This window comes from Lutjanus erythropterus, chromosome 17 (assembly GCF_056507025.1).
Source record: "Lutjanus erythropterus isolate fLutEry1 chromosome 17, fLutEry1.hap2, whole genome shotgun sequence".
Taxonomy (NCBI): Eukaryota; Metazoa; Chordata; class Actinopteri; order Lutjaniformes; family Lutjanidae; genus Lutjanus; species Lutjanus erythropterus.
In genome coordinates, this window is record NC_139333.1 from 9,442,304 (window position 1) to 9,469,106 (window position 26,803).

The 26,803-nt window shown below is 40.3% G+C and overlaps 2 protein-coding genes across 2 annotated transcripts; both read left to right on the forward strand.

Moving 5' to 3' along the window:
- Window positions 1–21: 21 nt before the first annotated feature.
- Window positions 22–11,508, forward strand: aco2 (aconitase 2, mitochondrial). The gene is made up of 17 exons (XM_084740445.1): window positions 22–89; window positions 2,588–2,730; window positions 4,167–4,425; window positions 4,524–4,616; window positions 4,721–4,879; window positions 4,989–5,139; window positions 5,259–5,363; window positions 6,044–6,135; window positions 6,377–6,482; window positions 6,618–6,775; window positions 7,661–7,734; window positions 7,827–7,938; window positions 8,036–8,314; window positions 8,425–8,616; window positions 9,889–10,021; window positions 10,188–10,309; window positions 10,487–11,508. The coding sequence occupies exons 1-17, from the start codon at window positions 54–56 to the stop codon at window positions 10,619–10,621; spliced, it is 2,349 nt and encodes a 782-aa protein (XP_084596571.1). The 5' UTR covers window positions 22–53; the 3' UTR covers window positions 10,622–11,508.
- A 4,171-nt stretch (window positions 11,509–15,679) lies between these two features.
- Window positions 15,680–25,322, forward strand: csdc2a (cold shock domain containing C2, RNA binding a). Its single transcript, XM_084741585.1, has 4 exons — window positions 15,680–15,928; window positions 22,092–22,482; window positions 22,677–22,799; window positions 23,928–25,322. The coding sequence occupies exons 2-4, from the start codon at window positions 22,295–22,297 to the stop codon at window positions 24,088–24,090; spliced, it is 474 nt and encodes a 157-aa protein (XP_084597711.1). The 5' UTR covers window positions 15,680–15,928; window positions 22,092–22,294; the 3' UTR covers window positions 24,091–25,322.
- Window positions 25,323–26,803: the final 1,481 nt, after the last annotated feature.

A 26,803-nucleotide genomic window follows, 5' to 3' on the forward strand; every position in this document is an offset into this window, starting at 1 on the left:
CTTACAAAGCTGTGACGTCACTTCTGACGGTCACATCTTTGTCAGTGAACAAAATGGCAACCTACTGTCTCACTGTCGCCCGGCTTCAGGTAAGAGACGAAAATGAGCTAATTTCACCGTAGTTATTCATTAGTGAAGGATGTCACTGTTTAGAAAAATAACGTAATGTTAAACCGACCTAATTTAAAGCTTTAAGAGTGGTCGGTGACTCTTAACAATCTGTGACAGAGTCACCGGCAGGCTGGCCAGGTCATCGTGTCCTGACTGCACTGAACGCATCCAGTGTGCAACAACTAATCTTTCACTGGCCTGATAAAACACGGCTAATGTCTCTGTTTACAAGAACTCAATGCCGACATCCTCAGCTCTTAAATGAACATAGCTAGGTTAGTTTTAGCAACGGAGTTTGTTGCCTCAATAGCAAGGTTAACCACAAGGTTAGAGCTCCCAGCAGACTCACGGGCAAGCAGCGTCTAAAAGACAGAAAACATGTTGGTTACATTTTGGCAAAAAATACAGCAAAGTGTCGTAAGCATGAACATTTGGGATTGCTTTAAAAGGGACCAAGTCATTCATTCTGTTTTAAGGTTGAAATGATGTGTGTCATGTATCCAATCAGAGCAGTAAAATAAAGATTTTTACAGCTGTCCTGAATATGAGGGACTGCCATAATATCTGTATATCTTCTTTTAATATCTGGATTGAGCTGTGTGATATAGAAGAAGAAGAACAGTTAACCAGTTGATCTTCTTCTAATATCAATATAACAAACAATATCTGAAATTCACAAGAATTAAGAATTCAGTCGATTAAACAGTGAATTGTTTTGAGTCATTATGTAAGAAAAAATGTTCAAATTCTCTGATTTCAGCCTCTCAAATGCGAATATTTTCTGGTTTCTTTACTCTTCTTTGTCAGTAAACAGAATATCTTTAGCATTTGGACAAAAAAAGACATTATATGACATCACCTTAGACTTAGGGAAACACTGATTTTCCACTATTTTCTGACATTTTGTGGACCAAACATCTAATCCAGAAATTAATTGACAGATTAATCAATAATAAAAAAGAATAAACATGACTGTCAGCTCTAAATCTGTCATTTCAGCTGACATTGTCAAAATATAAAAAAAAAACTGAATTGCAATTCATAAAGAGATTCACACACTAGTTTAAGCAAATAGAAAGTGAATATTAATCAGTTGTAGAGCCTTTGTGTGTTCCCTCCATTGTCTCTGCGTTTGATGTCTGAAAAATGTTTTATTAACACACACATCAGCTCCAAAAGTGATTGACAGCAACTCTTTGCTATTCGCTCCTTGACAGCAAAAGTCAGCTGATTGAATGGTTGTTTCAGCTGCTCAGTGTCAGGTTTTTTCACTGAGTGACAGCTAATCTTTCGCACACTTTATCTGGTCATTGCAGACCTTCAGTGTCCGACAGTTTGTCTCTTGTGTGTCTTCTTTGATAACTTAATTATTTATCTGTTGACATTCACACATTACATATTCAAACAGGGCTGCCTGTAGACCAAGCTAATATGAAAGTGGCTCTTAGATTTCAGACACAAAATAATAATTTACTCTTGTAAAAAGTTAATCTCCAACCCTCTTGTAAACACCCAGTCTGACAGATACTCAGCAGTTTCACTGGAGTGAGTTTTAGGGCCCTTAAAGCCCTGCTCAAGGGCACGTGAAGGGTAGTTGTGTCCAAGACATTGATTTGGCCCTCTTCCACTTGTTACTTCATCTACTGTGTAGTGAACACTACACAGTGTGAATCCAGTCACACACACTGGTTGATAGGAGCACCAGGGGGCATCATATTCACCTGGTATCACCCTGATATCTGACACTTGAGTGTGGACTTCAAAACAGCACTGCATTCATGAGCTGACTTTATGAATGATATAGCAATGCAATTTTAGGCACACTATTTTGTCGGTCTGTTTATTCAGCCCTATTTCAAGGAGATTTTCATAAAATGAAAATAAAATTAATATAATCTGTTTGTCCTGTATGTGCAGGGTTCAGCATTAAGGTCTGGCTTTTTTTTCCACTCTCGCTGGGAAGTGGCTCATATATCTACTTACAAGGTCAATTTTTACTTTCCCCTGTACAAACAGTTTTATTTATTACCAGATATCAAAGAACCGGACTGAAATTAATTGTCATTTTTAATCTAGGGTAGTAATGTCTATAAAATGCCAGAAAATAGTGAAAAATGTCCACCCCAGTTTCTCAGAGTCAAAGGTGATGTTTTTAAATGTCTTTTTCTGTCAGTCCATAGCCAGAGATATTTAGTTTAATATTATAATAAAAAGAGAAAAGTGGCAAATCTCCATGTTTGAGATGCTGCAACAGTATTTTCTGCCATTTTTTTAATGATTAATGTATAATAAAATAAAATAGTTTAGGCCAATTATTTTTTTTAACCCCTTTCCCAAACTAAATTTACAGACCCAACATGGCATTTTACTCGCCCTGGGCGATCCCTATTGTTGAACCCTGGTGTGTGTCTGGTTTTGTCCACAGCTGTGATTGATTATACTCATACTTGTACATTTTCTCTGTTGTCTTCTCAAGCTGGCTCTGGGCCATGGTGCACGGCGCCTGCATGTATCAGCAGCTTACAGAGCCAAGGCCAAAGTGTCCATGAGCCGCTTTGAGCCTTCCTCCTACATCAACTATGACAAGCTCCAATCCAACGTTGACATTGTGCGAAAAAGGTCTGTGTTCCCCTCGTCTGTATTTGTTCTGGCTCACATCTGTGTTTCCTCAAACACTCTCTTATCTGTGTGGATGTTTGATCTCTGGTGTGTGTTTGTCCTTTACCACAGTTTTCCATCATAGTTTAGCCTTTACCAACTCCAGTCAGCCCGACTCACGGTGCTGAATTTCTGTAAATCTCTTTAAAACTGTTCTTAGGAGGGTGTGTGTATGTGTGAGAGAGAGAGAGAGACGTGGTTCTGTGGTGGATGAGTTCAGTCACTTCTGCTTGTCCGGCCCTGTAATTACTCCCAGTGTTTGGACTGGTATAAATTATAAGATTGCAGAATGAAGTGACCTGTGATTGAACCAAACTGTGAGATGAGATGCTTAGAAATTAACTGATTTTACTTAAACCTGAAACAGTAAACTGTATTTATAAGACCATAATGTTCTTATTTCTACAGACTTTTAATTTCAAATATGTAAAGCCGGTCAGCACAATGTAATTGCTTATTTTTATATTGTACCTGTATTATGAACCTGCTTTATATGAAAGGTCAGTGTTTAAAAAAAACTAGGCTTTTTTTCTTTTTCATTGTCAAAAAGAGAAGAGCCATATTTTAAAAAATGTATCGATTCTTTTATTTTGTATAACAAAAATAAAATCACTAGATGACAGAAAGTAAAAATGGTCCGGTTTTCATAATCTGAGACTAAAAATGGTCATTTACAACAGTGTTGCCCAACCCTGGTCCTCAGGGCCCCCTGTCCTGCATGTTTTAGATGTTTCCCTGCTCCAACACACCTGATTCAAATGATCAGCTCATCATCAAGCCTCTGCAGAAGCCTGACAACAACCTGATCATTTGAATCAGGTGTGTTGGAGCAGGGAAACATGCAGGACAGGGTACTGGAGGACCAGGGTTGGGCAACACTGATTTACAAGACAACAGCAATTGTCTTAGTAGGGCTGAAAAAGTTTTAAAAATGTCTCATTTTAATTTTTTGACTAATATTGCAGTACAGATATGATTTGTGATATATGATCATTTTAATTGATAAACATGATTATGATGTGATTTTTGCAGGCATCCATAATCAAACAAATATGTTTTCTTAAGTCAGTAGAATATCTTTCTGCTGCAAAGCAATATTTTATTTTTACAAATGTATTATGACAATAACAAATAATAATACTGTGCTTCCTGTGATTTGAAAGTTGCTTTAGGTCATATTTCAGTTTCAATAAAATTTAAATTCATTGTTCAGGCCTAAGTCTAAGTTTTGCACTCAAGTAAGCCACCGTTTATGAAACCGCAGTCAAGCCAGTGACTCAGTTGGTGGAAAACCAACAGATTTGACTATTTTTATCTTCTTGCCTTTTACCTGCTGAAACTTCCTCTCACACGGTGACCACATACAAATAAATTTTTGTTTCATTTTTTCTGTCCAGGCTCAACCGACCTCTCACGCTCTCGGAGAAGATCGTGTACGGCCACCTCGATGACCCCCACAACCAGGACATCGACCGCGGTCGCACTTACCTGCGTCTGCGTCCCGACCGCGTGGCCATGCAGGACGCCACGGCCCAGATGGCGATGCTTCAGTTCATCAGCAGTGGCCTGCCAAAGGTTGCCGTGCCCTCCACCATCCACTGTGATCACCTGATCGAGGCCCAGATCGGAGGAGTGAAGGATCTGGCCAGAGCAAAGGTGACGGATCAAATTTATTTAGAGTAATTATACTAATCTCTCAAAAGTCATGTTGCAATGACTTTTAACATGCGTTGTCATCATGGTTACCATTCTAGGAAGTCAACCAAGAGGTCTACAACTTCCTGTCCAGCGCTGGGGCAAAATATGGAGTTGGCTTCTGGAAACCAGGCTCTGGAATCATCCATCAGGTATGATCACTTAAAGTTTGGATGCAGGAAGTGATGCCTGGAAGCGACAGTAATTAAAGCCTGTAATCTCAGCACGCTAATGTTCAGGTTCCATGTACAAACAGATCATCCTGGAGAACTACGCCTACCCAGGAGTGATGCTAATCGGCACAGATTCCCACACGCCAAACGGTGGTGGGCTTGGTTCCATCTGCATTGGAGTTGGAGGAGCAGACGCTGTAGATGTCATGGCGGGAATCCCCTGGGAGCTCAAGTGTCCAAAGGTTAGCAGAATATAATATTTTGCTACCTCTCACCCAACTATCCTCAATTTTTTTCTTCTTTATCTTTTTTTCGTAGCACTTCTGAACTTGCTTCCTCTGTTCCTCTCAGGTGATTGGCGTGAAGCTGACAGGCACCCTCTCAGGCTGGACGTCTCCTAAGGACGTCATCTTGAAGGTGGCCGGTATCCTGACAGTGAAGGGCGGCACTGGAGCCATCGTAGAATACCACGGACCTGGAGTCGACTCTATTTCTTGCACTGGTCTGTAAAAAAAAGAAAAAAGAAAAGGCCTTTTCAACCTGATTTCATTACACTTTGATATCTTTTATTTTCCTTCTCTTCTGTTTGGCTGCTATGTAATATTCATCTGTTGTGTGTAGGCATGGCCACCATTTGCAACATGGGAGCAGAGATTGGAGCCACGACCTCAGTTTTCCCCTACAACCATCGCATGAGGACCTACCTGGAGAAGACTGGACGTGGACGTAAGTTCAGGATTTTGGTCCTTCACAGTGTCATACACTGTTTAACTAACTTATTTTTAGCAGTTTGCATAGTGGCAGAGACAAGAGGAAAGAAAATAATTACAAAATCTACCTCAAGCAAATGTAAAAACATTATTGTAAAAGAGATGAAGTTTTTTATTTTTTTATTTTGCTGTTTCCATCAACCTTTTCTGATTCGATGCTTCAAAATTTGCTTAAACATATGTTGATTGGAAAAGGTGCCACCTCCCTCCGTCACCCTCGATCTGTTCTGTCTGTCCCATGTGAACTGCCCAATAAAACGAAACCGCAGAAAATCCAGAAGAATTTAATTCCAGAAAAGTATTTTGATCATTTTAGAAATTATATATTTGTGGGTTGCATTTGGACATATAAACCATTCCCCCTGTTACAAAAAGGATGAGTGCAAGTGATCAAGTTCAACAGCAAAAACAGCTTTAATGCAGAAAATGAAATCACAGAGGAAGTACAAGTGTTTGTTATAGCTTTATAAAGTGTGTGTGTGTGTGTGTGTGTGTGTGTGTGTGTGTGTGTGTGTGTGTGTGTGTGTGTGTGTGTGTGTGTGTGTGTGTGTGTGTGTGTGTGTCAGTGCCCATTTTCATGGACAACTTAGTGTTGTGTTAGAGTGACTCAACACTCCTTCTCTTGTTTCTTCCCAGAGATTGCTTCCTTGGCCGATGAATACTCCGACTTGTTGGTGCCAGATGAAGGCTGCGAGTACGACCAGCTGATCGAGCTCAATCTGGACGAGGTCCGTGTATTTTTAAAATTATCTTTTGGACTGTATGTGTGCCTTTCATTAGATAGTTTAAAGTGGGGAGCAACAGGAAATACACAGAGGTGGTGACATGAACTAGAAACCAAATGGTTTGTGGAGGTTAGTGGAAGAGTTAGGTCCATGTCTTGGTAAGAATAGGTCAAATATGACTCTGCTGATGCATGATATTTCAGGATGGTGTCTGAATTTTCCATTGTTTTGTTTCTTTCTCTAGCTGAAGCCCCACATCAATGGACCTTTTACCCCGGACCTGGCTCACCCAGTCTCTGACGTAGGTGCCACTGCTGAGAAGAACGGCTGGCCGCTGGAGGTTAAAGTTGGTAAGAACTGACCGGGGATGGACAGGCTGCACAGCTTTAGTTACACTCACGTCGTGCGTATTGTGCATGAAAATGACCAGCAGTTTGCATTCAGCGAGATACTCTGAAATAAAGTCTGACTCCTCTCCCTTTCAGGTCTGATCGGCAGCTGCACCAACTCCAGCTACGAGGACATGGGCCGTGCCGCCTCTGTGGCCAAGCAGGCTCTGGATAAAGGCCTGAAGTGCAAAGCTCAGTTCACAGTCACCCCCGGCTCAGAGCAGATTCGCGCCACCATCGAAAGAGACGGATATGTGAGTGTTGGTACACAAGGAAAGCAGAAAGTCACATCTCCTTAATACTGATTTATATTTATTTAACCTTTATTTAGTCAGAGAGATCAATATCTCTATTTTGTACAATACATTTTGAAATAATAAAGCAATAAAAACATAAACTATTAAAAGGCATATCATACATAGTGTTCTAAAGGTATAAAACAATATGAAAAACAACAATTAATCAACTGTAACATGTCAATACTTCCAATGTCAGGTAATTTGGTAGCTTTTGTAAGATAGCTTTATAAATATATGTGAGCAAATGCTTTCTCCTAGCAGTCAGGATGGCCAACCCACTGTCTGATAAAGATTACAATGATACTACTAATAATTATTACCAATAATAAAACAAATTACTGGCGATAAACAATGTTGAGCAGCTTCAGGGTGGGAGAGGCAACATGCATATCAGTGTCACCACTCTGGAGTACTGACAGGAAAGTAGATTGTACTAACCACTTTCTACTTTCCCTCAAAAAACAAACTATTTGTAGTTTCAACCATAACTTTTAAGTTAGCTCATCTACATACATGTCGCAGGATAGCTTTTCATCAGTAAATACCCCAAGGTACCTGTAGACACTCTTTAAATTTCTGAACCATCCAAAGTGCAAATGTTGAAATCAGTGTCCTCCAAAGAGAAGTATCTAGAGAAATTACATATAATTTGGTTTTGCTCCTCATTTAAGGCAAATTGAGCTCTAGAATTTAGCTCTGATCAAGCCAAACACTGTCAGAAAATATACATGTTCTTCTCAAGGTAGAAACAGAACAGAATAAAAATGCACCTTTGATGGTTTTGCGATTAAGCTCAAGGCGATGTGGCAAAAGCTCAAAAGTGTTTGTGTCTTTGTGTAGTCGAAGATCCTTGGTGAGGTTGGAGGTGTGGTCCTGGCCAACGCTTGTGGGCCCTGCATCGGACAGTGGGACAGGTGGGTGGAGCTGTAACTTTGCTAGGACTTGTTGGCCAATAAAGTTACATTTGACTCTTTTGTTAATGTTTTGTTGTGTGTTTTTGCGTTAGACGTGATGTGAAAAAGGGAGAGAAGAACACAATCGTCACATCCTTCAACAGAAACTTCACTGCCAGAAACGACGCTAACCCCGCGACACACGCCTTTGTTACGTCCCCTGAGGTAAACTACAACACAAAATCAGCATGTACTCCTCGATGTTCAATCTCAAGCTTGCATTTTGAAGCCTAAATACCATCCACCTCCTCTTCTTCCTCAGATCGTCACTGCCCTCGCAATCGCCGGCACATTGAACTTCAACCCAGAGACAGATTACCTCACAGCCCCCAACGGTGAGAAGTTCAAGCTGGAGCCCCCCAACGGAGACGAGCTACCTGCCAAAGACTTCGACCCGGGTCAGGACACCTACCAGCACCCACCTTCCGATGGCCAGAGTCTTAAGGTGGTCGTCAGCCCGGAGAGCAACCGCCTCCAGCTGCTGGAGCCCTTTGACAAATGGAGCGGAAATGATCTGGAAGACATGAAGGTCCTCATCAAGGTCAGATCTTTGAAATTGCATCTTCCTGTTGTAGTTTGTCTATAAAAACAATCTTGGTTCAGCTGAGAATGGAAATGGCTTTTAAATTTTTCTCATTTCCGTGTCTGCAGGTGAAAGGCAAATGCACCACAGACCACATCAGCGCTGCCGGACCTTGGCTGAAGTTCCGTGGTCACCTGGACAACATCTCCAACAACATGCTGATCGGTGCAGTCAACTACGAGAACGATGCCATCAACAAGATCAAGAACCACCTGACAGGAGAATACGGAGGAGTCCCTGATGTGGCCCGCCATTACAAGGTGAGGACTGCAGAGGTTAAAGATACAGGTACTGGACTAATGGGACAAAACTGCTCATTGGCCGCAAACCAACAGCATGTGGCTAGTAAAGTTTTGTCTTGTTTGTGTGTGTCGTCATGACAAAATGTGGTCCTACTGTAGCAGGAACTACCACAGAGGTGATTTTGAGTAATCTTTCAATGTGATACTGTCACAACTGTGCAAGATGCAGCCACAAAATGTATACGTGTAGTTAAATTTTTCTGCTCCTGCAATTTATTCATCCTTTACTTTGTCCTGCTTCTTTTATTTAAAATTTTTGACTCATAATCTTTATAATCTTTCTTGAAGTTTGAAATTTGCTGCTGACCTATGAATTGAATCGTATTCCACGTACACATCGAATTAATGTCTTTTGTTGAGGCATGAATTGCCTGCCTCCCCTGAAACTGTGTTTATAGTCATGTTTTTAGGTGCCCTTTTGAACTGCAACCACCACTTGCGTAATTCGTCATCTGATCAACAGAAAATTTATCTGCAACCATCCCGATAACTGATTACTTGAAATGATGATTAGTCACTCACTCTTATTCCCCTAGACATCCATGTCACACTGCTTTCACGTGTTGATTTATTTGCTGCGGAACTATCCCAGTTGTTATATCAGTCCCACTTGCGCAACCTACCAGCATGCTGTCTAAAATCACACACTGGGGCGGCTTTGTAGTCAAAAAGCTGGCATAGTTACAAGCCTTCATTCAGCAGTATTGCGCAATCTGTGTGAAAGGACTGTGACTTAAGTAGTTGTAGTTGTGTGTGTGTGTCCAACAGGCACTGGGTGCTACATTTTAATTCTAATGTTATTTATTCTGCAGCTGTAACTTTATATTCTAGTTTTATGTTCAGCTGCATTTAAGTTAATCATTTTGAGTAGGCGTCCAGAGGTAAGACGTCCAAATCAAGTCCAGCACTTTGATGTTTATTATATCAAGTAATTTTTATTTGTCATATGTTTAGGTCATCTGTTTAAAGCCCTGACTAGAAAGTGAGTATCTCAGATGTGTTTTTTACATGATGGCCTAAGAGTGTCTGTGTTGAAAAAACAGAATCATGTGAGAAAATCGTGACCTCAAGTCTTGGGGAGAAAAATCATGGTTCACATTTTAGCAAGAATTGTGCAGCACTACTACACAGTTAATGAGAGAATGTAAACACTGTGGGGAATATAATTAAAACAAGATACAGCCTCAACACATAGGAGGCTTAATACTTTTCCCATCTCTTTGTGTGTAGGCAAACGGTGTGTCCTGGGTGGTTGTGGGAGATGACAACTACGGTGAAGGCTCCAGTAGAGAGCATGCTGCGCTGGAGCCCAGGCATCTGGGAGGAAGAGCTATCATCGTCAAGAGCTTCGCCAGAATTCACGGTACTGCACCGTAACTGCTGAGGATTGAAGGGATTTGTAATAACCTGACAGTTTAGTGGTTTTTGCTGAATTTATGTGATGTAATGATAGTAGTAGTGATATATTTTTCCCTCTATGATTCATTCTCTCAATTAACGAACATGTCTCTGTCCTGCCCCGTCCTCAGAAACTAACCTGAAGAAGCAGGGTCTGCTGCCACTGACCTTCAGCAACCCATCAGACTATGACAAGATCTGCCCTGATGACAAGATCTCCATCAGAGGACTCAAAACCTTTGCTCCAGGAAAGGTAAGAGTGCATTACACCTAAAGAAAAATGGATAGATGGACTTTATTGATCTGAAATTCTTGTTACAGCAGCAGATAAATTAAAAATGGCTAAATATAAAAAAAAGCATTGTGTCTTCTCTGCTGATTATCATGAAAAGCATCTGTAATGAGAGCTTGTTCTTCTCTTCCTCTGCAGGCTCTTAGCGCAGTCGTGAAGCACAGCGATGGCAGTGAGGAGACCCTGGAACTGATCCACAGCTTCAACGAGACACAGATCGAATGGTTCAAGGCAGGCTCCGCCCTCAACAGGATGAAGGAGCTGCAGCATTGAGGAAGAGGAGTGAGGAGGAGGATTTTCAGGGGGAAGAAGAGGGATGAAGAATGTAGACGCCGTTAATGATTGTTCCATCATCTGCATTCGCACAGTTTGGACTGAAGTAATGCATGGGTATACCTCTAAAGAGTTAAATGTTGTCAGGTTACTTCAGACTAAGTGCCAAGCTAATGTTGATGAAGGAACGATAACGAATGGTCATTGGTCAGATTATTTCGAAAACCTTCATTTGTCGGGTCATAGAGTTTGTGAAGGTACAATACGCTGCTATGTTTCAAAGTCAAACATTGATAACCAGTTAGAAATCTGTTATAAAAACAAAGGGGACACACACACACACACACATACACTTTGACACACTAAGCTTTGACCCTTGCGACGACATAATAACACCCTGCCAGCTGATGTGCTGCCGTTGTCTCTGCGGCTGTTCAAACAGGTTCAGCTGAGCCTGAAAACAAGGTCACACTGCAGCTCAGTCACCCTGTTGCTTCAGGATTGTGTTGCTGCACGCTGCATGGCAAGAACAACAAGCTGTATCAACCATTGTCATTCACCCTGAACCGGTTCAACACTGCTGTGGGTCCATTTGCTGTTTTTTGTGTTGTTGCACTTGCAATGATCACATGGATCCAAAAGGACCTTGCGGACGCACATTCATGAATTTTCTCACGTGCTCGTCTTCCCCCTAGTGGCCATTATGAGACACTGTAGTGTGCACATTGCACAGTAGCCCTCTATGCAGCACCTAGTTGACATCATAGTCATATATAGGTGGACACCGCATTGGCCTTTAGATGGTATGTCAGCGTCACCGCCATGTTGAACAGGTAAAGACTGGTCTGTAAACAAATACAGTAAATTAAATAAATAACTGATTTAAATCCTTTGTTTAAAAGCTTTTTAACAGGCTATGAAACAGTCTGTTTATTACTGATTATCACTTTTGTCCACAGGAGGCTCCGAAATCAACACATTATTAAAGTTCCTTATAATAGCTTTAGAATGCAAGGATTTGTGTTCTGTGTGCAGTAAGTTAGAAAAAAAATCCTCTGAAAATCTTGATTATAACCCGACTCATTGAAATTTGGTTGCGTAAACATAATTCTCGCTATTTCTTATCCAGAAAAATTGCAGCTCCCCTGTTCTCATGCATTTTGTCTCGACCAGATCAATATGGCAGCAACGCCGACGCATCACAGCCAAAGCGGTCAATGCTGCGTACATATTATATGTCTATGTTTGACACGGCTGTTTTCATGGGAAACATAGGGAATCACATAAATGTATGAGGCGGTTTGAGAGAAAGTGGATTCAACATAAAACTAAATTAAGCTAATCTAGCGTAACCTGGTGGATGCATCAGTTACTGTACATCTAACAGTGAGAGTATTTAGGGGTCAGCTTTTGTATCTTTTAGTGAAGTATGGTTTTTATCCATCAGTTTTTATTGTCAGTGCTATAAAAGGTTGCAGCCTCTTCCTATTATACAGAAGGACCTGTAAGCTTTAATACTGTGTAAGAATACAGTGACACACCCTCTTCTTCCCTGACACCATCCTTACGACCGCCCTCCTGATCAATCCTAACCTCTTCACAAGGTCAAACGCATCATTTTTCCCATTGTTAATTTATTTATGCTTTTTTTTCCTGCAAAAGGTTCAGATCTTGTGTGTATCTTGCTTTCTTCAAAATCATTTTTCCTCTTGAACAGGGTAAACTTTGGTTCTTCAAGTTTTTCAGTGCCCTTATTTAGGGTAACAACACTTTTAGCCCAATGAGATGAAATTATATTTCACACCCAATTTTACAAGTAACAATGGAGAAGAATTGAACACTGGTCTTATACTGTAAATGACCACTTCCTTAATTTTGCTACTCATCAGAAACTGTGTCAGCTGGTTTTAGTCCTCTGTGGATAAATAATTAACTGGAATTCACTCCAAAACCTCAACGTGGGGGATCATCAGATCAGAAACCAGATGTGGTGTTGTCCTCATCTCCATCTTCGCTGTTCCAGCCCAAAATGCGGTTCAGGAGAAGTAAATCGCATGTAGTGAAGTTAAACCACTCTCTTCTGTAACCCCACTGTATGTAAAGTGTCTGCATCCATGTACATTTAAGTGTTTGTGTTTTCTTGCTCCCAGATTATCTGTTCTGTGTTACAGAAAAGCCAATGGGTTGTAAAATAAAAATTCACAGATTGATTAAAATATGACTAAAATCTGTCTAACAGTTGAGTTACTGACATTTGTAGAGATGTATGGTGATATATAGATCCATTCTCTTCATCAAAACTCAGTAAATATACTGTATATATATATGTGCCAGATAAACCTGAACAAAGCATTAAAACTAAAATCTGGTTATAATTATCGTGTTGGTCTTATTAAACAGGCGTTTGACATTCAAGAATTAAGTGTTCATTAGAGCTGCAGTGATTAGTTGTCAACTATTAATAAAATAGGGCATTAGAGGACATTTTATTAAGCTTTGGAAAAAACTGATCAATGTTCTCCACTATTTTCTTACATTTTATAGAAACAACTCAATCAAGAAAATAATTGACAGACTAATCAACAATAAAAAATGAAAATCATGACGACCTTTATCGTTAGAGCACTTTCGGGTAACAAAGTGCTTCACACAGGGCAGCAGCTTCATTACGAGCAGCTCATAAAAACAATTTCAGAGCACATAAATTAAAGAAAATCCAAGGCAAAAATGAATCAAACCAATAAAAAGGGGCAGCCAGTAAAAGTCAAAACAAATAAAATTTCTAAAACCAATGAAAATCAAATAATCGTTAGTTGCAGTCCAAGTGTTTATCATCCTAACTGTATTAATGTGAACTCTTGAATGCTGTTTTGAGTGACAGGCTCAGATGTGAACTGGAGCACGTCTGGAAAACAAAAAGAGGAATATAAAAAGGTCTGCTTTGCCTCCACAGAGGAGGAAATTTGCATTCAGTGTGTTTTTCCTCTCATATTCTCTTAGTTCAGGATGTATAAAGAGAATTTAAAAAAAGAGCCTCGTTTTTGATCTTGTTTAATAGCAGCTTGACTGGCCAAGAGTCAAGCCTTACTTTGTTTTGAATATAGCACAAAATCACACATAGTACTATACACACAGAGCACGCTGTCAGGAGCAGAGGCTCCGGACTGAATACATAAATACTGCATGTGTGTGCAAATGTAGCATACAAATGCCCGGGCCGTGACTGTGGTTGTAGTTGCTGCTGCTAACATCAATCTACTGAGGCGATGTGGGATAAAAAACTGGGTAGGAAACAAGCTGCATATTTCTACACATGCCTAACCTCTGTTCATGATCACGGTCCAAAGTGGCCATTTAAGGATGTTGTCATCCCACCATAATAAGACGCCTGTCTCCTCTTATCCGCTCTGCAGAAGAGAAAAAAATGTCTGGCTCTCATTCAGACAAAGTGGTAATTCTGAAATGTCACAGAAACAAGATGCAGCCTGGAAACAATTAGTATGGAGGAATTTCCTCAGTTTCCTATGAAAAAAAGTATAATTGCAACTTCTGTGACAATGGCAATACTATCAATATCCCATAACATGTCACATACACAATACTAGAGCAGTTAACATCAGTTTACATCTTTAAATAAATCATCCAGACATGTTTTGTGATGCAAAAGTAATATGATTTGTGTCTGATACAGTTTTCAAGTCCAATTACCTTGTTCTTCTTCTTCAGATTACCTCTAATCATTAAAAAAAATATATAATATATGAATATTCAACAATTGTTTTTTCAAATGTTTTATCTCTAGACACAAGATTTCTTCAGCTTCACTGAAAAGTCTCAGTGTATGTGCCCTGGAGGTTCATGCCCACATCATACACTACATACATCAGGTGAAGTGACAATAATCAAAATGCATTTAGAAAATTATAAATAAATTAAAATGTGCCTGCACAATAATGACATCATGTGCATAAAGTGCATTCTGATCTTCAGCAAGTCTGCTGCAGATTGGGAGGAAAAATAGTTTTAAATTCACTTTCTAATAAAATAAATGTGAAAAAATGGACACATGTATACGTTCAGTCTCCACTTGATTATGTATACTTATAGAGTTCTGCTATAAAGTCTACTTTTATGATGCTTTTTTGTTGACACTGTCATAGAGGTGGTAATTCAATTATGCATTTTAGGATTAAGGTAATAGTGGTAGTGTAGTGTACTGCACTGCATTATATCCAGAACTGTTTCTGATATTCTGCTCAAACTTATGTAATGAGACCTTCTCTTCTTCTGCAGCCTCTTAGCGCAGTCATGAAGCACAGTGAGGGCAGCAAGGAGACCCTGGAACCGATCCACAGCTTCAACGAGACACTGGTCACAGGTTCAAGGCAGGCTCCGCCCTCAACAGGATGAAGGAGCTGCAGCATTGAGGAAGAGGAGTGAGGAGGAGGATTTTCAGGGGGATGAAGAATGAAGACGCTGTTAACGATCGTTCCATCATCTGCATTCGCACAGTTTGGACTGAAGTAACTCATCGTATACCTCTAAAGAGTTAAATGTTGTCAGGTTACTTCAGACAACCTTCAAGTGCCAAGCTAATGTTGATGAAGGAACAATAACGAATGGTCATTGGTCAGAATGAAAACCTTCATTTGTTGGTTCATAGAGTTTGTGAAGGTACAATATTCTGCTGTTTCAAACAGTGATATATATGAATATATATATGTGTGCATATATGCATATATATATACACACACAAACATGTATATATATATATATATATATATATATATGTATACATACAGTTGTTGGAAATGAGAGAGGATGTTTTTGATTGACGGAACTGAGTAGGTTACAATTTCCCTCTGTTACAACTGCCCCCGGTCTCCCCTACCTGCATGTGTATTATGGGTAAATCCAATAAAAAAAGACACTCTGTCCCAATCCAGTCAGTACCCAGTTCAATCTCACTAAGTCAGATTTTTTTTTTTTAAAGAAACGTTTCCATGCATGCAGAGAACAAAGAGTTGAGTGTAGTGTGGTGAAGCCCGCTGTTGTTTTTAGCAGCACAGTAACCCCCTGCACCCCCGCCCCGTCTCTGCTGCTGCTGCTGCTGCCTCCTTTTCATTTGCTGGCTTTTCATCCCGCCTGTGTGCGCCGCATCCATACCAAGATCCCCTCACTTATTCACCACATGTCCCCGCAGCTTTCACCGGCTTAATAATTACATAATTACCACAGATCACCTCACGGACACTGGGCCACACGTCGCTGACCGAGTGACTTGACTGCTGATCGGCGCTTTGGACGGTAAGTAATCGTGTAATCGATCGGGTTCATGTGTGATTCGTAGCGTGGCTTTTACACATCCGAGCCTTTTATTCTCTGTGTGTCGGGCGGACGGCGTCGCTTCACGGCTGCACGATGTGATGAAATGTCTTTACCTCGCAGCACGGATTCACCATCGCGATAGTCATGTATTTTTTTTTTTTTAAATGTCTTTTCTGCATTTTTGGTGTCACATTTTTTGGGGGGGCACCAGTGAAGCATCCATCCTCTCGCCTTCTTGTCTCAAGCTGCCACGGTGTGAGAATGTTCTGGAAACAACCCGCCTGGAGGGCTTTTATTTTGTAGTGAATTATTTAGGCTCTGCCAGCAGCCCCACACTCAAACAAATTATACCATTAAACAGGCTGTGTGTGTCTCTAAAAGGTGAATATAAAGTTTAAAGACCGGCCCTGTGTGTGTGTGTGTGTGTGTGTGTGTGTGTGTGTGGTAGTTGACGTGTCTGCCATGCTGATGCAGAGGAGTACAGACAGCCACAGTGCCCTGGTTTCACAGGGAGCTGCTTTTGGCCTTTTGTCTGTCTTTTCAAAGCTCCTCCAGCTCCTCTTCCTCCTCCTTCATCCAGTCCACTCTTCTCTTCTCTTTTTTTTTAAACTCAGCAAACCCCCGGATTACATGTTTCATCAACTCATCTGACACAGAAGGAGCATCGCAGACTCATAAAAGGGATAGTTATTTGAAGGTACTCATCAATACTCGGTGTATTACCTACAGTAGAATAGCGTGTTCTGATGGGAACATAAGCCAAACATTGCCCTCTCCAAATCAACCAGACTCCATAGGCGAAATCAGCAATTTTACCTTGCAGAACACTGGAGCTGCTGGTCCACCGCTGCCCTTAATCTTTGTGATAATGTGTAACTTTGGTGTTTTAAAAAGATTCGGTTTTCACCAAATTCACACAATAACACAAACTATCTAACAGGCTGAAGCAGCGGCAGGTAAGCAACTCCTGTGATCTGCGAGGTAAAATGACTGATTTCATCTATAGAGTTTGGTTGGTTTGGAGACAGTGATGTTTGGCTTCTATAACAGCAGTTTCCTTTCAGAAAAAGCCATCTGATGGCAAAGTATAGCAGCGAAAATGTTCTAAATATAGTGCACACTTAAACTGATATTGATTTTTTTAAGGTGGCCTCTTAAGTGGCTAAAATAGCTTTTGTTACTGACCCTGTCTACAGCAGTACATTGCTTAGCTTCCTTGCTGTTACTCCTCTCTGCTACTCTTATCAGCCAACAGAAGTCCTGTAAAATGATCTTTTAAATTCACAGATAATTCACAGCACAAAAAATGACTTGTATCCACGGGGCACACTTGAAGGGGAGGAACTTCGCCTCTTTGTACACTGACTATTGACGGGTACCTCATATAACCCCACATCAAATAATCTGAACTATCCCTTTAAAGGAGTCCACTGGCCTAATAAGAGGGCCAGTGACAGAGCAGCTCTACTAGTAAAGTTCCTGAATTATTTAGGCTACATATTTATGCCTTGTCATCCATCAGCCGTGGTATCAGTCCTCTCCCCCGTGCCACCGTGATGACAGATGTGTTCATCATCACTGCCATCAACACCATCCAGCATGGTACCGGGGGGATAAAAACCTCGCTCATCAGCAGCCATTTGCAGGATCTTTTTGGCTAAATGAGCTCAGAGATTAAAGCCACCCCTGCCATGATGCTGGGAACCTTTGAACCCGTGTGCTATTTGGACGTGGTCGTGCCTGATAGAAGCCAACCTAAACCTCAGCAGTTCTCTCATGTTACTCAAAACTAACATTTGCCTCTCTGTAATCCCCCGTTAAATCCAGCTGATACTGAAAATATGTTTTTTCAAATGAATAATACAAGAGCCTTAAGGTCTTTTCAAGGATATATGAATGCTACCTCACAATTACTTACTCATCACATATTCAGAAAGTGTTACTTACTGTATATCACCCATAAATGCTGCCCGGCAGTAAGAGTTATATGACAGAATAAAACTTGATATTAATGGAAATTCTTACTCCTGTAAAACATGTATTAATAATAACACAACACTTTATTCTCTATATTGCCACAATTTTGAATCTTTCATAATTATTAGCTTTCATAAGTTTATTTGACATCATGAGATGGAAGACATTGAAGCAGTGGTTCTCAGTGGCGACCACCGGAAATGATCTTGCGACTGCCTTCAGGTTGAGAGCCACTGCATTAAACCACTGTAGCCCTTCATGTAAAGATAGTAAAGATGCAGGAGTAGCTGGTGCCTAGGCAACATCATTCTACCAACAATACAGACTATATGCAAATAAATAAATAAATAAAGTCATTATCAATAATTTAAAGTGAAACATAGAACTAAACATGTAACCAGGCACACTGGGGCCCAAGCGTTAGCATGCTAACATGCTACACTAAGATGGTGAACATGGTAAGTATTATACCACGTTCATTATTAGCATAAGCATTTTAGCATCGTCATTGTGAGCTTATTAGCATGCTGGTGTTAGCTTAAAGCATGCCATTCCATTAGCATGGCTGTAGACTCTAGTTTTAATGGGCAAAGGCGACTTCCTGGTACCAAAGATGCTAAAGTTTCCAAGAACCAGTTTCCACAATGGTATTAAACCTGTGCATGTACAAGTTAGTGACATTAGCTTTCTTAGAACTTGAATTTCACCGTTTTAATAAATGTACTTGTAAAGCTAACTTTTAATTTAATTTAATTTAAACATTTTCATTACTTTAAAACAATGAGACTGTCTATTATCAAGAAAGATTCAGAAACACAAAAACAGTTTAAAAACCTCAGAATTGTGTTTTTCTTTCATTTATATTTATATAATTGCGTTGTACTATCATTTTTTGTTTTCGTAAGTATCTCTGTCACTTCTGTTTACAGTTGTAGATGCTGCCTACTTAAATAAAGAGGAGGAAAATAACAATGAGATATTAGTCATCAGTTACTGACAGTGACAATCAATAAGCGGATGGAGGCTGGACCAATGAGGAGAGGGTTAGATGATAACGATGAGTCACTGTTTTTCAACATGTAGTCGAAAGTTGAGTAAACACAGGTGTTAGCAATGATACTAATTAAGGTTCAGTTCCATTCACGTCAAACAGAGTCAGGATGCTGTTATTGTGCATGTTGGCTGACTGGAAAGGCGCTGATACACTAAATGGAACAAGACCTTAATTAGTATCACTGGTACCACCTGTGTTTACACTTTTATTTTATATCATCATGGCTGAAGTGCATCTCAACCCCACTCTGCATTTCTGATTTGACGTGTGTATACATCCCGACACAGGCTTGTTAACTTCTGCCTCAGGACCTTCGCTGTCCAGTGTAAAAGACAGCTTCTCTCTCACCACACACACACACACACACACACACACACACACACACACACTACTATTTTTAGCCTGACAGCGAGAGGCAGAGTGTGATATTGAATGGAGCCTGTGGGATTCACTCTGACACACACTGAATTCATCAGTCTCTGTCAAATATTAAGCCTGCAGATGCTCCATCAATACTGAGCTTCAGTGGGAGGAGGCAGCTGATAACTCCAACAACACATCACCCACCCGATTTCACTGTTAGCTGGTGTAGAACAAAGCCCTGCAGCCCTCAGTGTCAAAATGATGAGCTAGATGATGATACAATGTGATAATTGGGTTTGTGTCATGGCCTGATGACAGAACTCGTTCGTCCTAAAATGACTTAAACCGTTCAGAGAGCAGTTTGTTGTTTATACGCGCGCTGTAAGGAGCAATCCTGTAATGGATGTCAGTCTTGCTCGAGTGGGGATTTTAATATAATAGAGTGTGATGAGCCGAGCCGAGGCCCTCCGGGGCGGGATTGTTATTTGCATCATCTCGGGACCTTTTCAAAGCCAGCAAGATCACAGTCTGGCACTCGAAAATCAAATCAGGTTTTTTTTTATTCTCATTTTGTTCACAGCAGCTTCCAGCTGTTGTACACCTGGTTTTATATCTACAGCCAGGGAAAAATCCACTCTTAAACACTTTAATACTGGTGATAACAATCAGCTATTAGACATTCTGGTTCGTAGACGGCCTTGATCTTGATTTTTTCCCCACACAGCTACAAATGGTCTGACTGGAAACCTTTAAATTAAAAAGCAGTTCTGGTGTCAGTCTCTCAGAATTTAAGAGCGTGCACAGGCGTCTTTCTAGACTCACTGTTTATCACCAACGTTCAGCAGTCAAAAAAAAAAAAAGTCCACCGTGTAACAAGCACAGATAACAAAGCCTCGAAGGACCAGAATGCAAAGCATTCAATTCAGTTGTACATTGTTCAATGAGCTGAGGATATTAAGTTGAAGGAGAAACTTTGTTCCAGCGCTGGCACAAAGACGATGTGTAAAACTGCTCTCAGTGAATTTATTAAACTGTAAGAAATCAATATTAACTTACATCATTTTTCACAGTATTTTTATTATTGTGGAAACAAGCAACCATGAGTTATTTTAAAATGTATTACACCAAGTTTCCATCATATATCTTTTGTTCAAACTATAAAAAAATAAGAGTCTCAGGTGAGTTTTAACTCTCAAACAATGGATGCTGTTGCTCTTTAGAAACTTCATTTAATTAGGTGCTTGAACTCAGTACACTACATTTATTCAGCTCATCCTTTTAATTAAAATACTTAAGGTTAGAAGAACTAATGTTCTAAAGTGTTCTGACAAAAATACTTAACACTTTATCAGCACTTGGCAATAGTTTCATATAAATGTGTCATCGTTATCCAATAAATCATATCTATGCCTGATACATGACACTGAGTTGATATGTGTATTGTTCGTTTGTTAACCATAAATGCTCATGTGTGCTACCTCTGCTTTGTGCATTTTTAGATAATCCAATGAGTTCTCCTGGTTTATTTATCTTATGAAGTAAGAGATTTTTCTGAACTAATAAAGGAGCATTTAGTCATTCTGTTTATCTGAACTTTTCCAATTCACCATATTTGGAGATTTCCAGTGAACAGCCACTATATATGTGTTTGCCTATGTTGGTAAAAAAAAACAAAAAAAAAACTCGGTGTGCATTTCTTAAACCTCTTGTAATGACTGAGGGGAGCCGGTTTCCCCTTTTATATTTACAAAACCTTCAGTTGAGGCAATAGTGCGACAGTCAGCATCATACAGGGAAGCTGTAAAGAGACAGGTCGTCCCAAAAATCAGCAGTACGTATTTTCCCTTCTACCTGTAGTCCTATTTATTAATCTAGATAGTTTTGGTGTGAGTTGCAGAGTTTTGGAGATATCAGTCATATTGATGCTCACTTCTTTCTGTGCCATGATTCAGTTGTCGGGTGTACTTTGCTAGAAAGAAAGTAGTTCCTACATGAAACTCCTCACAACAAGGTCTGTGGATTATCTTGCATAACTGGGTCATGATTTCCGGAAAGAGACGTTGCTGTTGAGTTTTTTCATACGTATTTTTTGGCACTTTGAGCGCCACAAGCCAAGTGCCGTCTAGTTTCATTATACTGAAGAGAGGGCAGACATCCCTACGACTGACATCTCCAAAACTCAGCACTCACACCAAAACATCATCTAGATGTATTTTGATTTTGAGGTGAACTGTCCCTTTAAGGATCCATTGTATATTTTTATGTTTCATCTACGGTTGTTTTACTTACTTCGAGTTACAGAGGAAGCAGGACAGTGTATAATAATAAGTCAGGACAGGTACGAATAAATCTTTTCAGACATCTGCAGCTGCACCAACACACAGTCCCAGTTTAACACATCAGAGATGCATGATGCTAATAATAAAATAGAATAAAATAAAATGTATCAGTTCTGTCCAAAGTTACCATGAAAATGATATACAGTAGTTCCCAAAGTTTTTCTGGTATGCTCTCTTTCAGAAGCAAGTGATGCTAAAATACCTTGTTATAATGTGAAAATAAACCTTTTGCATGATGTGATACTGATCTGTTTTTCTTTTTCTGGCATGGCAGCATTACACAGCTGCATTAAAAAAACATTTGAAGGTCAAAAATGCATATCTGTATGTTGTCAGCCTTTGATATGTGACGTGATGTGATGTGATCTCTCTGCCACCTTTCCTTACCTCCCTCGCTCCTTTATTGCAGGACACTGTTGCTTCACTCCTCCACCTATAAGACCTCCTCTCTGAGCATCTCCCCACCCTCACACACACTGTTGCCATGCAGGAGGTGTAACCCTCCTTCCTCTTCTTCCTTGTGCACCACTGGAGGCGACATAAAACAGAGGAGAAAAAAAAAAAACGCAACAAAAAAAAACAAACCAAAAATCCATCCCATCACCAGTCAAGATGTCAGAGCCTGATGCCTCCTCTCCGGCAGACCCCCCGCTGCCGCTCACCTCCCCCCGAACCCCCCTGCAGCTCTCCTTCCCCTTCCTGAGGGAGGGCAGTCGGGTGTGGGAGAGGGAGAGGAAACCGCCACAGCCTGGAGAGCTGCCCAGCCCACTGCCCACCAAACGCACCCGCACATACTCAGCGTGAGTAGGAGAGACATTCATCTTCATCATACCCTTTTTACTGTGTATTACATTTACTTCCATAATTGAAAAGAAACTTTCTGGAATAGAATTTTTTCCGAGTCTTTCAATTTAATTAAAACAGATGTCACTGATAAATGAGGTAATGATTTATTTCTCCCTCTGTTTTTGTCCATGTGTCTCTTTCTCTGCAGGACAGTGCGAGCCAGATCAGGTCCCGTATTTAAAGGGGTGTGTAAAAACTTCTCCAGGTCTCAGGGTCATGGATTCATTAGCCCCTCTCATGGAGGAGAGGACATCTTTGTCCACATCTCTGAGTGAGTTTGAATTTGTTTTGTTTTGTTAGTTAACTTGCAGCAAGCAAGACATTTACAGCTAAATTCCACCAGGTGTGGCTGCGTTGTGTTACGGCTGCGCCACATCAGCCGGAGCTGATCGCAGTCTTTCTACACAGTGCTTGTGAGTCCACAAGCAGAAGCGGCTCGCCACTCTGCTTCAAATAGGCACTGAGTCTGTTTTTGACAGATGCTGTGTCAATTAGCACAGATAGAACGGGCAAGAAGTCAGGTGCAGACAAGGCAGGGAGAATCCGGTTAGCCTTCAAAATAAAAGACCCGTGCAGACTCACAATCATAAAGACAGACAGAAAAAAACTAACTGACCACGTAGCCTGCTTATCCATTGCTAGAAACACAAAGAGAGCAAATTAACATAATCAGGTGGATAAAACGCTCCACTGCTGAAATGCCTCTGAAACTCTGCTGGTTGGACTTGCCGCCGCGCAGAGGACGGATCAGAACCGTGGTGAAGACGCACCGTGCTTGGTGGAATCAAGGTGTTAAGGATGTCAGCTTGGGCTTCGGAAAGCAGTGATCAACATTTTGCACCATTTTCTGACATTGTATGAATCAAACAACTAATCAGTTTATTAAGAAAATGATCAACAGCTATGGTATTCATACCTGAAGGTATTTTTTCTTAGGTATTGCTATTGGTTGCACCATTATACACATGTATGTTGTGGCTGTTGTAGAGTAGTTTAGCATCAAACGTAGAACAAATACACAAGCTCCATTCTTAACATGTTTTCAGTACTGTGTTCTTGAGTGTGCAACACACAGACGTACATCATGGTAATTACTAAACGCAATAAAAATGATTTTGTGACAATTAATACCTTGCTGATATTCACTTCATTTGGACATCTATGGACAAAAACATAAACTTCTGATGGTTGTCTCTCTATCTTTCGCATTAAATCAGTTCTCTTACTTAGAAATGTACTCATTTCGGTTTCACCAGGCTTCAGTGTCTCCTTCTCCTTGTAAATTAAAAATAAAAGTTATTCAAAGGTTGACACAGACAGTGCCAACTCAGATCATTGCCAGTGAATTAATTACCAATACTTTGTTGAATTAATCATTTTGCTTGTGTTTCCTGGACAGCATTGAGGGAGAGTACGTGCCTATGGAAGGGGATGAGGTCACGTACAAGGTGTGTCCCATCCCTCCCAAGAACCAGAAGATCCAGGCTGTCGACGTGATGATCACCCACCTGAACCCAGGCACCAAGCACGAGACCTGGTCAGGCCAGATCATCAGCTCCTAGACCACCAGCGCTCCCGGCTGCAAGACTGCAAAGGCAAAGGGGGATTTGGATTTCATTTTAGGTTTTTATGTTTTCACGGGTGTCGGGTTTGGGACCAGGTCTGGGGAGGAGGGATCGGAGCTTGGATCGGCCTGAGGCGGCCCGGTTATGGAAAGGTGTTGGTGAAAGGTTACCATTGGAAATTAAGCTTTGAATGTATTTGTTTGAATGTTTTCCTTTGAAGGTTTCATCATTTGGGTTTCAGTGTTTTATTTTAGGGTTTGAATGTTTGGGTTTGAGAGTTAAGGGTTTACTTTTAGTTGGAATATCAGTGGTTGTTAGGGAAGCGATGTCTTAAATGCGTTGGGATGTTGAAGAGGCCGAATCACATTTTGAGAAATTTGAGTTAGAGTTTCATGGGACCAGCTCAGTGGAGTTCTGAATTTCAATCCCACTTTAATTTTTCAGCAACCAACTGATGTAAATAACGTGCCACCACTGCCAAAAGTCACATGACAAAGATCTGATTGAACAATGTACAATTTAGCCATATTTTGTCTGTGTTTACAAAGACAGATCGAGATGGTTGCCTCATGGTAGAACATCTAATCAAAAGAAAATACAAGAAAAATACATTTGTTTTTGTTGTTTATGATCTGGCTTGGCTTAACCTAACAGGAACAGCTGCTCAGATCTGCCTTCATCGCACTGCCTTCAGAAAATCAAAACATTTTTCAAGGTCTTACTGGCTGCCAACTGAAAGCAATGAATGCACTTACAGTTTGACAAAGATCCAAATAACTCTTAATGTGCTCCGGCCTCAGGAGCTGCGATAAGCTCCACATACTGTATAAGGAATTATTTTCCTTCTTAATATTGTAGCACTACTGTATTTTGTCTACTTGGCAAATGTAGAAATCCAGTATTATTGTAGCCAGCTCCTATGACGGTCTTAAGTTTTGGTGGTAGAGACAGTAGCTGGATGTTGTGTGTGCCTGCCACTGGGAAACCAGGCCAGAGGGTTGGGGGTTAGGGAAGGAAACGGAGAAGAGGAGAGGGAGGAAGGTCAGGGAATGGGCAGAGGATGGAGTGATTAACCACAGAAGTACTCGAGCAGCTCGAACTCGACACAGCTTGATTTGAAATGTTATAAAGCATGTGTAAGAGAAGGAGGACCAGGATTAAAGTCAGCAGTTCTCAACCTTAAGGGTTGTCAGGTTAACTTCATAATGTCGAATAAATAGTTAAATATTTGGGGAAATGTGCTTATTTGCTTGCTTGCCCAGAGTTCAGTGAGAAGATTGATACCACTCTTGTGCATTCATGCTAAATATGAAGCTAACTAACACCAGCAGCCGGTTAGCTTAAAGGTACCACGTGTAAAATATGGCCAGGATTTTTAATAGACTGAAGAAGTAACATTATTACATCAAAAGGCGATAGTCTGATCCACTTTCAACTCAGAGATTTGTGTAAGTGGCAAATTTACTGTTTTCACAAACTCTGAACTTTTATAGTCTAAAAATAAACTAATTAAACTCACAAAATGTCAAGAAAGGAGATATTTTTACACATAGTTTCTGTAATGAACCGTAAAACCTTCTGAATTCAAGTTTCTCTCTTTTATTGAAGTAAGATTTGCCTAGTTCCCGCAGTGTAAACGCAAACACTCCCCCAACGATCCAAGCAGCAGTTCTGGAAATGTTGAGTCAGTTAAGGCCCGCTAACTACAGGGCTAACTGAGCTGATGATAGCTAGCAAAGAGGAGAGTGAGTGACTGTTGTGCTAGCCGCTATATGTTTAGAGTTACCTTTGTCAAGTGGCCATATTTTACACATTGCTCCTTTAACTTAGCAAAAAGACTGGAAACAGGGAAGCACTTCTGAAATATGTTAAATCTCATTTCTTTAATACATGCAAAAACTGAGGTGTAAAACTACACAGTCTTTATGCTAAGCTAAGCTAACCAGCCAATGATGCTAGTTTCCAGGTGATTATACACTAATGAAGACATACTTAAATTTCTACCACATCATGCCAATAGATCCCTGGAAATCTTACACATTGGTCCTTTAAAAGATAAAGCTTTAATGGCCAGATTTTTCCTACATGATGTCATAAATGACTGAAAAGTCAAATACAGGGTTTTTTCTTCACCGGATAAAATCTTAAAAAGTGTCAACCTGAGGAGGACGAACTGCTGATTTTCAGGTGGAAGGTTGAACATGGAGGAGTCCAGTAAGTTTCATACGTCACGGCAAATGACTGTGAAAAAAAAAATAATAATAAAACAGAGCAGCAAAAGCTTCCTGATGTACTTTTGAAAAGACTATTTATTTATTGACTTATTTATTTTCATTTGTAACTATGAAACCATCAGGTGTTTGGTAATTAAAAGCTGCATTTATAAGTATTTGTGCAAATTGAAGCCTATTTGAATACACTGCACACCTCACTCTAATGATACTACCCTGTTAAAATCCCTTTGCTACTGTCATGTCATCAACGACAGGGGAAAAAAAACAAAAAAAAAACCTTCAATCTTTCCAAACACGAGTTTCTAATTTCGTCATAATCCTCGTCTAACTTTTAATAACTGTGTGATGTTCAAAATAACAAGCGGTCTTGTTGTTTTGGAAATCAGCATGTTCTGTACTGTTTGTCGTAACTTTTACGTAGAATGTGTTGATTCTGTTTCATCATGCAGTAACACAGCTGGAGCCTTCAGAGAGGC